This window comes from Andrographis paniculata, unplaced genomic scaffold (genome assembly GCF_009805555.1).
Source record: "Andrographis paniculata isolate CXL003 unplaced genomic scaffold, ASM980555v1 Contig166END, whole genome shotgun sequence".
In the NCBI taxonomy this organism is placed as follows: domain Eukaryota; kingdom Viridiplantae; phylum Streptophyta; class Magnoliopsida; order Lamiales; family Acanthaceae; genus Andrographis; species Andrographis paniculata.
In genome coordinates, this window is record NW_026137442.1 from 15991 (window position 1) to 29842 (window position 13852).

The following is a 13852-nucleotide window of genomic DNA, read 5'->3' on the forward strand; positions in this document are numbered from 1 at the left end:
AATGTTTGTCCTTTATATTATTATATAGTATGTTATAGATTATACTTACTTTGTGCTCTATAGTTCTAATTGCAGGGCTTTTCGTATTTTATGTAGAGTTTTCGAAATTAGTATATTTAGCGCTTTTGTTTTTTCAGTGTTTTTCCTTTATATTATATCGCATGTTATATATTATACTTACTTTGTGCTCTCTATAGTTCTAATTGCAGTGCTTTTCGTATTTCTTGTAGAGTGTTCGAAATTAGTACATTTAGCGCTTTTGTTTTTTTAATGGTTTTTGTTTATATTATATAGCATGTTATAGATTATACTTACTTTGTGCTCTATAGTTCTAATTGAAGTGCTTTTCGTATTTCTTGTAGAGTGTTCGAAATTAGTACATTTAGCGCTATTGTTTTTTCAATGTTTTTCGTTTATATTATATATAGTATGTTATAGATTATACTTACTTTGTGCTCTATAGTTCTAATTGCAGTGCTTTTCGTATTTGTTGTAGAGTGTTCGAAATTAGTATATTTAGCGCTTTTGTTTTTTCAATGTTTTTCCTTAATATTATATAGCAAGTTATAGATTATACTTACTTTGTGCTCTCTAGTTCTAATTGCAGCGGTTTTCGTATTTGTTGTAGAATGTTCGAAATTAGTCCATTTAGTGCTTTTGTTTTTTCAATGTTTTTCCTTTATATTATATAGCATGTTATAGATTATACTTACTTTGTGCTCTCTATAGTTCTAATTGCAGTGCTTTTCGTAATTGTTGTAGAGTGTTCGAAAATAGTACATTTAGCGCTATTGTTTTTTCAATGTTTTTCGTTTATATTATATAGCATGTTATAGATTATACTTACTTTGTGCTCTCTATAGTTCTAATTGCAGTGCTTTTCGTATTTCTTGTAGAGTGTTCGAAATTAGTGCTTTTAGCGCTTTTGTTTTCTCAATGTTTTTCATTTATATTATATAGCATGTTATAGATTATACTTACTTTGTGCTCTATAGTTCTAATTGCAGTGCTTTTCGTATTTGTTGTAGAGTGTTCGAAATTAGTATATTTAGCGCTTTTGTTTTTTCAATGTTTTTCCTTTATATTATATAGCACGTTATAGATTATACTTACTTTGTGCTCTCTAGTTCTAATTGCAGCGGTTTTCGTATTTGTTGTAGAATGTTCGAAATTAGTTCATTTAGTGCTTTTGTTTTTTCAATGTTTTTCCTTTATATTATATAGCATGTTATAGATTATACTTACTTTGTGCTCTCTATAGATCTAATTGCAGTGCTTTTCGTAATTGTTGTAGAGTGTTCGAAATTAGTATATTTAGCGCTTTTGTTTTTTCAATGGTTTTCATTTATATTATATAGCATGTTATAGATTACACTTACTTTGTGCTCTATAGTTCTAATTGCAGTGCTTTTCGTATTTGTTGTAGAGTGTTCGAAATTAGTACATTTAGCGCTATTGTTTTTTCAATGTTTTTCCTTTATATTATTATATAGTATGTTATAGATTATACTTACTTTTTGCTCTATAGTTCTAATTGCAGTGCTTTTCGTATTTTATGTAGAGTGTTCGAAATTAGTACATTTAGCGCTTTTGTTTTTTCAATGTTTTTCGTTTATATTATATAGCACGTTATAGATTATACTTACTTTGTGCTCTCTAGTTCTAATTGCAGTGGTTTTCGTATTATTGTAGAGTGTTTGAAATTAGTCCATTTAGTGCTTTTGTTTTTTCAATGTTTTTCCTTTATATTATTATATAGTATGTTATAGATTATACTTACTTTGTGCTCTATAGTTCTAATTGCAGTGCTTTTCGTATTTTATGTAAGTGTTCAAAATTAGTACATTTAGCGCTTTTGTTTTTTCAATGTTTTTCGTTTATATTATATAGCTTGTTATAGATTATACTTACATTGTGCTCTATAGTTCTAATTGCAGTGCTTTTCGTATTGTATGTAGAGTGTTCGAAATTAGTATATTTAGCTCTTTTGTTTTTTCAATGTTTTTCCTTTATATTATTATATAGTATGTTATAGATTATACTTACTTTGTGCTCTATAGTTCTAATTGCAGTGCTTTTCGTATTTTATGTAGAGTGTTCGAAATTAGTATATTTAGCGCTTTTGTTTTTTCAATGTTTTTCCTTTATATTATATAGTGATGCGAACTTGCCAAGGATAACAATTCGGATCGAATTCCACAAGAATAAGTAACAAAAATATTATAGATTTGGATAGAGTAAGGGATGGATGGCTATATATATATATCTATATTAATGGAGATAAACTGGACTCTCTTGAATTGAGAGGTAGTCGGGAAGGCAACACGAGAGATCAAGCTCACGTATCACAATCCTCTAAACAAGCTGACAATACAAGCTAAGGCAAGAATAGTTCCAGTACTATTCGAGAGGCCACGACTTGTTTCAAATCACTCGAAACAACTCGATTTGGGGATATGAAGCTGTAACCGAATCACTCAAGATTACACTTCAAAAAGGCACAAGAATCGCTCTTGAAAAAAAAACCAGTTTATAAAATCTCTTTGTGGAATGAAAAAATCTTACAATGATAATCATGGGTCCTTTTATAGAGGAACCATGGAAATTTAAAAACAAGAAAGTACACTCTTAAAGGAAATAAAATCATATGGGGAGTAGTTATTATAATTAGCCTTATTTAGTATTATTGACCCATAATTCATGGCAATCCCATGATTATTGGTAATCCCTTGATCTATGGAATTCCTTCATTCAGGGGATATTGATTCATGGGATCCCTTCAATTAGGGATAGTAATTTAGGGGAGGTCCAATGCCTTGTAAGGTGCTCCTGGCCTTATGGTCCTTGGGACTTGTGATCCAATTTCCAGAAGAATGCATGGTTTATTTTGATCGTCGTTGTAGAGTTCAGCAGTGGCATCCATTTGAAGTTTGGCACACTTTGTTATTGCCAATTGAAATTTATGGGCTCGGCTCCTAGTGATTGGTCCAGGAGGAATTATGATTGGGTCCAATTCCGTCATGATGGTCACATCATCCCCCCTCTCTTGAAAAGGTTGTCCCATCAACCTCTCGTCACCTACATCAAACGGAGACAAGTCAGAAACATTAAATGTAGCATGGACATTATACTCACCTGGGAGGTCTAGTTTGTAGGCATTATCGTTGATGCGTTCAACGACTTGAAAGGGACCATCGCCTCGTGGGGACAACTTAGACTTGCGTTGTGCCGGAAATCTCTCTTTTCGTAAGTGAAGCCACACCCAATCACCGGGTTGGAAGACAATCTTCTTGCGGTGGCGATTAGCAGCTTTTGCATTCCGCGCATTGGTAGCGTCAATTTCCTTTTGTACTGTCTTATGAAGCTCCTGAATCTTTTGTGCCCGATCCCTGAAATTAACATTTTGTCGCTCACTACATGGTAGTGGCAATAGGTCAACTGGAGAAAGTGGGTTGAAGCCGTACACTACTTCAAAAGGGGACATGTTAGTAGCACTATGGATAGCACGATTATATGCAAACTCAACATGAGGGAGACAACTTTCCCAACTACGCAAATTCTTTTTGATAATACACCTAAGGAGAGTGCCTAGGGTGCGATTTGTTACTTCCGTTTGACCATCTGTTTGTGGGTGATATGAGGTAGAAAAGAGAAGTTTTGTCCCTAATTTTCCCCAAAAGTTTTTCCAGAAAAAGCTTAAGAATTTAGTGTCCCTATCAGATACAATCGTACGGGGAATTCCATGCATTCTAACTACTTCTTTGAAAAACAAATTAGCAATATGCATTGCGTCATTCGTCTTATTGCAAGGAATAAAGTGGGACATTTTTGAAAACCTATCGACAACAACCATGATAGAGTCCTTACCTCCTTTTGTACGAGGTAGCCCCAAAATGAAGTCCATACTCAAATCTACCCAAGGTGTGTCGGGTGTAGGCAGGGGCTTATATAAACCATGTGGTAGCGTTGTGGATTTGGCTTGTCTACATGTAATGCAACGTGTAATGTGTTGTTCCACGTCCGCACGCATCCTTGGCCAATAAAATTTTTCCTGCAAAAGTTTAAGAGTTTTGGTGGCTCCAAAATGCCCCATGAGTCCACCTTCATGGACTTCGTGAGTTAAAACAGTTCGAATAGAACCTTGTGGAATACACAACTGGTTAGCCTTATACAAATAGCCCTCATGCAAATAGAAATCTTTAAATCCAGTGCTGGCACACTTATTGAAGATGTCAGAAAAATCTTTGTCATTTGCATACAATGATTTTACCTGTGAGAACCCTAGCAATTGAGAAGTCAAAATAGTAAGAATGTGAGTGCGCCTAGAAAGTGCGTCAGCTACGACATTATCCTTTCCCTTCTTATACTTTATCACATAAGGGAATGTATCAACAAAAGAAATCCATCTGGCATGCCTCTTATTTAGTTTAGCTTGAGTTTTTATATGCTTAAGGGACTCGTGATCTGAGTGGATAACAAATTCCTTTGGCAAAAGATAATGCTGCCATACCTGAAGTGCACGAACCAAGGCATATAACTCCTTGTCGTAAGTTGGGTAGTTCAAGGCTGCGCCACCTAGCTTCTCGCTGAAGTATGCAATAGGTTGGCGATTTTGCATTAGAACGGCTCCAATACCCACACCTGAAGCATCACATTCAAGTTCAAATGTTAGTTCAAAGTTCGGGAGTTTAAGAATTGGGGCATGAGTTAACAAATATTTCAGCTTGTCGAAGGCTTGTTGTTGCGCTTCTCCCCAACTAAACAGTTCATCCTTGCGAATAACAGCAGTGAGAGGGGCTGCAATAGTACTGAAATCACGAATAAACCTTCGGTAGAATCCCGCCAAGCCATGGAAACTACGAACTTCACGAACAGTAGTAGGGACAGGCCACTCCTGGATGGCTCTGATCTTCTCCTCATCGACTTGTATTCCCTGTGCGCTAACAACATAGCCAAGGAATAGACAACTAGAAACACAAAATGCACATTTTTCAACATTTGCATAAAGTTTGTTCTGCCGCAATAAAGTGAACACTTCTCTCACATGCTCAATGTGTGCAGATAAGTCCTTACTATAGATCAAGATGTCATCAAAGTAAACAACCACAAACCTTCCTATGCAAGGTCTAAGAACATGATTCATCAATCTCATAAAGGTACTAGGGGCATTAGTTAAGCCAAAAGGCATGACAGTCCACTCATACAGCCCTAGCTTAGTTTTGAAAGCAGTTTTCCACTCATCTCCTTCTCTCATTCTTATCTGATGGTAACCACTTTTAAGATCAATTTTTGTAAAAAGAGCAGCACCCTGAAGTTCATCAAGCATATCATCTAATCTAGGAATAGGATGTCTATACTTAATAGTAATTGCATTTATTGCTCTACAATCTACACACATACGCCACTTACCATCCTTCTTTGGAACGAGGAGTACCGGTACAGAACATGGACTAAGGCTCTCACGCACCCAGCCTTTATCTAACAAGTCTTGGATTTGCCTTTGGATCTCTTTGGTCTCATCTGGGTTGGCCCTATATGCCGGCCTATTTGGCAATTGAGCGCCAGGTATGAAATCAATCTGATGCTCAATACCACGGATTGGGGGCAACTCGCTTGGTAGTTCCTTGGGTAGTACATCAGAAAATTCCTGCAAAATAGGATAGAACTCTGGAGGCAGGTTAGATTGCAAATCATAAGCTGTAAGGAGATTAAACTTACAAAGCAAAATGTAAATCCTATCACTCTCATCCTCTCCAATGGATCTAATATCCTTTCGAGTGAGAAATATGGCCTGGTCACTGTTCCTCCCCATTTGGGAAAGGGTATCTTTGGTAGGTACTCCCTTACTTTTCTCTCGTTTTTCTGAGGGGATCACTCTTGGAACTCGCGATGGAGCGGTCATAGACGAACTTGCCATGGAATTTATGTCTGCCTCTCGTATGGAGCTTTGAGTTCCCGCTGATTTTGAGACGTTCTCCATAGCCATCATTTCTTGAACATGGTTTTTTTGTATCACTTCCTGATCCGTGTGGGCTTCTTGGGGGGTAAGGGGAGTCAAGGTGATCTTTTTGCCCTCATGTGTGAGCGTAAAAGTATTTTCCTTCCCAAAGTAGGTGACATTGCGATCAAATTGCCAAGGCCGTCCAAGTAGTATGTGGCAAGCCTGCATTGGCACAACATCGCATACAACCTGGTCCATATAACCACGAATTCGGAAGGTTACCTCAACTTGTTTATTTACTCGTAGTTCCCCATTATTGGTCAACCACTGCAATCGATAGGGTCGCGGATGGGGCTTGGTGACAAGGTTCAACTTTTTGACCAATGTCTCACTAACCACATTGGTGCAGCTTCCGTTATCAATTATCATGCTGCAAATCTTGCCTTCGATTTTGCAACGACAGTGGAAGATGTTCTCTCTTTGCATTTGGGTTGGTTCCTCCTTTTGAAATGTACTAAGAGACCGCAGAGTTACCACCGTGATTTTGGAGTATTCATCATCTTCTTCAACAGTACTTTCCTCACATTCAAGAATTTGTTCACCATCTACATCTCCTTCATCGTCGGTGACGACTTCACCCGCATCCGTCAAGATCATGGCCTTCTTGTTCGGGCACTCAGAGGCATAGTGCCCTTTCCCTTGACACCGAAAACAGGTAATTTCACGGTTTCGGGGATTCTTGCCATGGACATATTCCTTTTGTGGGTTTCGAGTTGTGCCAACATGCGCGACACTTTTTCCCTTGTCAACATTAGAAAATTTATTGACGTTAGTATTAGGGATACCTCGGGGCTCCAGGATAGTTTGGGTAGACCGGGGTGGTGGTCGATTGAAAGAATCCGCTCGCCCCTTTCGCTTGCGTTGTTTCTCCAATAAAATCGCACGTTGGAGCAATTCCGACAAGTCAACATACGGGTGTAGCTCTAGAGTATCCCTCAAATCTCGGTTGATTCCACTCATGAATCGAGCCATGGTTGCTTCAGGATCCTCCACAATATCAGCCCGCATCATGGCTGTCTCAAGCTCTTTGTAATACTCCTCTACACTTCTGTTACCTTGAGACATTTGTTGAACTCGTTCGTGTAGCTCCCTCCTATACCAGGATGGTACGAATCGTTTCCTCAGAGCCTTTTTGAGCCCATCCCATGTGGTGATCCGCGCCTTCCCTTCTCGCCTTCGTTTCGTACTTAGTTGCTCCCACCAATTAAGGGCATAGTGGGTGAACTCCATTACAGCAATTCTCGTCCATTGCTCATCATCATATGTAGAGCAATCTCGAATCAACTCCATCTTCTTCTCCCAATCAAGATAAACATCCGGGTCAGAATTCCCATTGAAAGAAGGAATGCTGAACTTCAAGTTCCTCATAGGATCTTGATTTCGGTTGTCTCTATTTGGAGGGGGTGGCTCCCATTCTTCATCAAAATTTTCAGAAGCGTCTTCCCTACCTCGGTATATAGGATTCCGCCTTGCAGATCGACTAGCGTCGGGGGCGGGTCGGCCCTGCTGTCGCTCAGTTGTCAATTCCCGAATAGATTGAGCAAGATCAGCCAACATTGAGTGTACGGTGTCCATCTCGTCAGTAAGTTGCTTCGTGAATCGTGCTTCCAATGCTTTGGATAGCGCTGCGATTTGAGGATTAGGGCGCTCGTCTGGGTGTCCTTCACCTGCCATCAAAGAAAAAATGTAAAATAACAAGGGTATATCCTCACACAGGTTTCTCCTCTCTTGAATCGCGCTCTCCGGTATGTAATGATCTCGCCACAAACACTCTTTCACTCCGCTCGTGTTTCACTCACTTAAATAAAACTGGTCAACGACCCAATGCAATTCCCAAATCAAGAAATTTCAAGTAAAAATCACAAGTAATTAGACCTTTAGATAATCGAATAAAAATAGGAGAAATATTATAAACTTTTTTTTTTTGGAAAGAAGTGGATATGGATAATGGAAATGAAAATATTAAATAAAGAAAATTAAGAGAGAAAAAAAATGTATGGAAAGATAGAAAAGGGATAAGAATATATAGAAATATATTAATGTTATGTAGAAAAGGAAAACAAAATATTCTCAAGTCTTTTTTTTTTTTTTTTTTCAACTTTTCTTTTTTTGTATTTTCTTTTTTTTTTCGGATTTTTTTTTTTTATTTTTTTTTTTTTTTTTTCGGATTTTTTTTTTGTTTTCAAATATGAACCGTGATATCAATCAAGAGATTGTATCAACTAGCTCTGATACCAGATGATGCGAACTTGCCAAGGATAACAATTCGGATCGAATTCCACAAGAATAAGTAACAAAAATATTGTAGATTTGGATAGAGTAAGGGATGGATGGCTATATATATATATCTATATTAATGGAGATAAACTGGACTCTCTTGAATTGAGAGGTAGTCGGGAAGGCAACACGAGAGATCAAGCTCACGTATCACAATCCTCTAAACAAGCTGACAATACAAGCTAAGGCAAGAATAGTTCCAGTACTATTCGAGAGGCCACGACTTGTTTCAAATCACTCGAAACAACTCGATTTGGGGATATGAAGCTGTAACCGAATCACTCAAGATTACACTTCAAAAAGGCACAAGAATCGCTCTTGAAAAAAAAACCAGTTTATAAAATCTCTTTTGTGGAATGAAAAAATCTTACAATGATAATCATGGGTCCTTTTATAGAGGAACCATGGAAATTTAAAAACAAGAAAGTACACTCTTAAAGGAAATAAAATCATATGGGGAGTAGTTATTATAATTAGCCTTATTTAGTATTATTGACCCATAATTCATGGCAATCCCATGATTATTGGTAATCCCTTGATCTATGGAATTCCTTCATTCAGGGGATATTGATTCATGGGATCCCTTCAATTAGGGATAGTAATTTAGGGGAGGTCCAATGCCTTGTAAGGTGCTCCTGGCCTTATGGTCCTTGGGAATTGTGATCCAATTTCCAGAAGAATGCATGGTTTATTTTGATCGTCGTTGTAGAGTTCAGCAGTGGCATCCATTTGAAGTTTGGCACACTTTGTTATTGCCAATTGAAATTTATGGGCTCGGCTCCTAGTGATTGGTCCAGGAGGAATTATGATTGGGTCCAATTCCGTCATGATGGTCACATCATATAGCATGTTATATATTATACTTACTTTGTGCTCTCTATAGTTCTAATTGCAGTGCTTTTCGTATTTCTTGAAGAGTGTTCGAAATTAGTACATTTAGCGCTTTTGTTTTATAAATGTTTTTTGTTTATATTATATAGCATGTTATAGATTATACTTACTTTGTGCTCTATAGTTCTAATTGCAGTGTTTTTCGTATTTCTTGTAGAGTGTTCGAAATTAGTACATTTAGCGCTTTTGTTTTTTCAATGTTTTTCGTTTATATTATATAGCACGTTATAGATTATACTTACTTTGTGCTCTCTAGTTCTAATTGCAGTGCTTTTCGTATTATTGTAGAGTGTTCGAAATTAGTCCATTTAGCGCTTTTGTTTTTTCAATGTTTTTCCTTTGTATTATATAGCATGTTATAGATTATACTTACTTTGTGCTCTATAGTTCTAATTGCAGTGCTTTTCGTATTGTTGTAGAGTGTTCGAAATTAGTACATTTAGCGCTTTTGTTTTTTCAATGTTTTTCCTTTATATTATTATATAGTATGTTATAGATTATACTTACTTTTTGCTCTATAGTTCTAATTGCAGTGCTTTTCGTATTTTTGTAGAGTGTTCGAAATTAGTATATTTAGCGCTTTTGTTTTTTCAATGTTTTTCCTTTATATTATATAACATGTTATAGATTATACTTACTTTGTGCTCTCTATAGTTCTAATTGCAGTGCTTTTCGTATTTGTTGTAGAGTGTTCGTAATAAGTACATTTAGCGCTTTTGTTTTTTCAATGTTTTTCGTTTATATTATATAGCATGTTATAGATTATACTTACTTTGTGCTCTATAGTTCTAATTGCAGTGCTTTTCGTATTGTTGTAGAGTGTTCGAAATTAGTATATTTAGCGCTTTTGTTTTTTCAATGTTTTTCCTTTATATTATATAGTATGTTATAGATTATACTTACTTTGTGCTCTATAGTTCTAATTGCAGTGCTTTTCGTATTTTATGTAGAGTGTTCGAAATTAGTATATTTAGCGCTTTTGTTTTTTCAATGTTTTTCCTTTATATTATATAGCATGTTATATATTATACTTACTTTGTGCTCTATAGTTTTAATTGCAGTGGTTTTCGTATTATTGTAGAGTGTTCGAAATTAGTATATTTAGTGCTTTTGTTTTTTCAATGTTTTTCCTTAATATTATATAGCATGTTATAGATTATACTTACTTTGTGCTCTCTATAGTTCTAATTGCAGTGCTTTTCGTATTTGTTGTAGAGTGTTCGAAATTAGTACATTTAGCGCTATTGTTTTTTCAATGTTTTTCCTTTATATTATTATATAGTATGTTATAGATTATACTTACTTTGTGCTCTATAGCTCTAATTGCAGTGCTTTTCGTATTTTTGTAGAGTGTTCGAAATTAGTATATTTAGCGCTTTTGTTTTTTCAATGTTTTTCCTTTATATTATATAGCATGTTATAGATTATACTTACTTTGTGCTCTTTATAGTTCTAATTGCAGTGCTTTTCGTATTTGTTGTAGAGTGTTCGAAATTAGTATATTTAGCGCTTTTGTTTTTTTAATGGTTTTTGTTTATATTATATAGCATGTTATAGATTATACTTACTTTGTGCTCTATAGTTCTAATTGCAGTGCTTTTCGTATTTGTTGTAGAGTGTTCGAAATTAGTATATTTAGCGCTTTTGTTTTTTCAATGTTTTTCTTTATATTATATAGCATGTTATAGATTATACTTACTTTGTGCTCTATAGTTCTAATTGCAGTGTTTTCGTATTTGTTGTAGAGTGTTCGAAATTAGTATATTTAGCGCTTTTGTTTTTTCAATGTTTTTCCTTTATATTATATAGCATGTTATAGATTATACTTACTTTGTGCTCTCTATAGTTCTAATTGCAGTGCTTTTCGTATTTGTTGTAGAGTGTTCGAAATTAGTACATTTAGCGCTTTTGTTTTTCAATGTTTTTCCTTTATATTATATAGTTTGTTACAGATTATACTTACTTTGTGCTCTATAGTTCTAATTGCAGTGCTTTTCGTATTTTATGTAGAGTGTTCGAAATTAGTATATTTAGCGCTTTTGTTTTTTCAATGTTTTTCCTTTATATTATATAGCATGTTATAGATTATACTTACTTTGTGCTCTCTAGTTCTAATTGCAGTGGTTTTTTGTATTGTTGTAGAGTGTTCGAAATTAGTCCATTTAGCGCTTTTGTTTTTTCAATGTTTTTCCTTAATATTATATAGCATGTTATAGATTATACTTACATTGTGCTCTCTATAGTTCTAATTGCAGTGCTTTTCGTATTTGTTGTAGAGTGTTCGAAATTAGTACATTTAGCGCTTTTGTTTTTTCAATGTTTTCGTTTATATTATATTGCATGTTATAGATTATACTTACTTTGTGCTCTATAGTTCTAATTGCAGTGCTTTTCGTATTTGTTGTAGAGTGTTCGAAATTAGTACATTTAGCGCTTTTGTTTTTTCAATGTTTTTCCTTTATATTATATAGCATGTTATAGATTATACTTACTTTGTGCTCTATAGTTCTAATTGCAGTGCTTTTCGTATTTGTTGTAGAGTGTTCGAAATTAGTATATTTAGCGTTTTGTTTTTTCAATGTTTTTCTTTATATTATATAGCATGTTATAGATTATATTACTTACTTTGTGCTCTATAGTTCTAATTGCAAGTGCTTTTCGTATTTTTGTAGAGTGTTCGAAATTAGTATATTTAGCGCTTTTGTTTTTCAATGTTTTTCCTTTATATTATATAGCATGTTATAGATTATACTTACTTTGTGCTCTATAGTTCTAATTGAAGTTTTTTCGTATTATTGTAGAGTGTTCGAAATTAGTATATTTAGCGCTTTTGTTTTTTCAATGTTTTTCCTTTATATTATATAGCATGTTATAGATTATACTTACATTGTGCTCTCTATAGTTCTAATTGCAGTGCTTTTCGTATTATTGTAGAGTGTTCGAAATTAGTCCATTTAGTGCTTTTGTTTTTTCAATGTTTTTCCTTTATATTATTATAGTATGTTATAGATTATACTTACTTTGCTCTGCTCTATAGTTCTAATTGCAGTGCTTTTCGTATTTTTGTAAGTGTTCGAAATTAGTATATTTAGCGCTTTTGTTTTTTCAAATGTTTTTTCGTTTATATTATATAGCATGTTATAGATTATACTTACTTTGTGCTCTATAGTTCTAATTGCAGTGCTTTTCGTATTGTTTGTAGAGTGTTCGAAATTAGTATATTTAGCGCTTTTGTTTTTTCAATGTTTTTCCTTTATATTATTATATAGCATGTTATAGATTATACTTACTTTGTGCTCTATAGTTCTAATTACAGTGCTTTCGTATTTTTTGTAGAGTGTTCGAAATTAGTATATTTAGCGCTTTTGTTTTTTCAATGTTTTTCCTTTATATTATATAGCATGTTATTATTTACTTACTTTGTGCTCTATAGTTCTAATTGCAGTGCTTTTCGTATTTGTTGTAGAGTGTTCGAATTAGTATATTTAGCGCTTTGTTTTTTCAATGTTTTTCGTTTTTATATTATATAGCATGTTATAGATTATACTTACTTTGTGCTCTATAGTTCTAATTGCAGTGCTTTTCGTATTTGTTGTAGAGTGTTCGAAATTAGTATATTTAGCGCTTTTGTTTTTTCAATGTTTTTTCTTTATATTATTATATATATGTTATAGATTATACTTACTTTGTGCTCTATAGTTCTAATTGTAGTGCTTTTCGTATTTGTTGTAGAGTGTTCGAAATTAGTATATTTAGCGTTTTGTTTTTTCAATGTTTTTCCTTTATATTATATAGCATGTTATAGATTATACTTACTTTGTGCTCTATAGTTCTAATTGCAGTGCTTTTCGTATTTTTGTAGAGTGTTCGAAATTAGTATATTTAGCGCTTTTGTTTTTCAATGTTTTTCCTTTATTATATAGCATGTTATAGATTATACTTACTTTGTGTCTCTATGTTCTAATTGCAGTGCTTTTCGTTTGTTGTAGAGTGTTCGAAATTAGTATATTTAGCGCTTTTGTTTTTTTCAATGTTTTTCCTTATATTATATAGCATGTTATAGATTATACTTACATTGTGCTCTATAGTTCTAATTGCAGTGCTTTTCGTATTGTTGTAGAGTGTTCGAAATTAGTATTTTAGCGCTTTTGTTTTTTCAATGTTTTTCCTTTATATTATATAGTATGTTATAGATTATACTTACTTTGTGCTCTATAGTTCTAATTGAGTGCTTTTCGTATTTTTGTGAGTGTTCGAAATTAGTATATTTAGCGCTTTTGTTTTTTCAATGTTTTTTCTTTTATATTATAAGCATGTTATAGATTATACTTACTTTGTGCTCTATAGTTCTAATTGCAGTGCTTTTCGTATTGTTGTAGAGTGTTCGAAATTAGTATATTTAGCGCTTTTGTTTTTTCAATGTTTTTCCTTTATTTATTATATAGCATGTTATATGATTACTTACTTTGTGCTCTATAGTTCTAATTGCAGTGCTTTTCGTATTTTTGTAGAGTGTTCGAATTAGTATAATTTAGCGCTTTTGTTTTTTCAATGTTTTTCCTTTATATATATAGCATGTTATATTATACTTACTTTGTGCTCTCTATAGTTCTAATTGCAGTGCTTTTCGTATTCTTTGTAGAGTGTTCGAAATTAGTATATTTAGCGCTTTTTTTGTTTTTC

General features: G+C 34.0%; 1 protein-coding gene across 1 annotated transcript; it reads right to left on the bottom strand.

The window, feature by feature from the left end:
- Positions 1 to 1154: 1154 nt before the first annotated feature.
- LOC127263482 (uncharacterized) lies at positions 1155 to 7675 on the bottom strand (the record flags this gene model as incomplete). The annotated part of the gene is made up of 7 exons (XM_051292532.1): positions 6734 to 7675; positions 6119 to 6679; positions 5397 to 5647; positions 4320 to 4967; positions 3416 to 4187; positions 2972 to 3262; positions 1155 to 1196 (listed from the first exon to the last, which is right to left on the bottom strand). Coding segments are annotated over exons 1-7 (3507 nt in total), but the record flags the coding sequence as incomplete, so codon positions are not given.
- Between the last annotated feature and the right edge of the window lie 6177 nt (positions 7676 to 13852).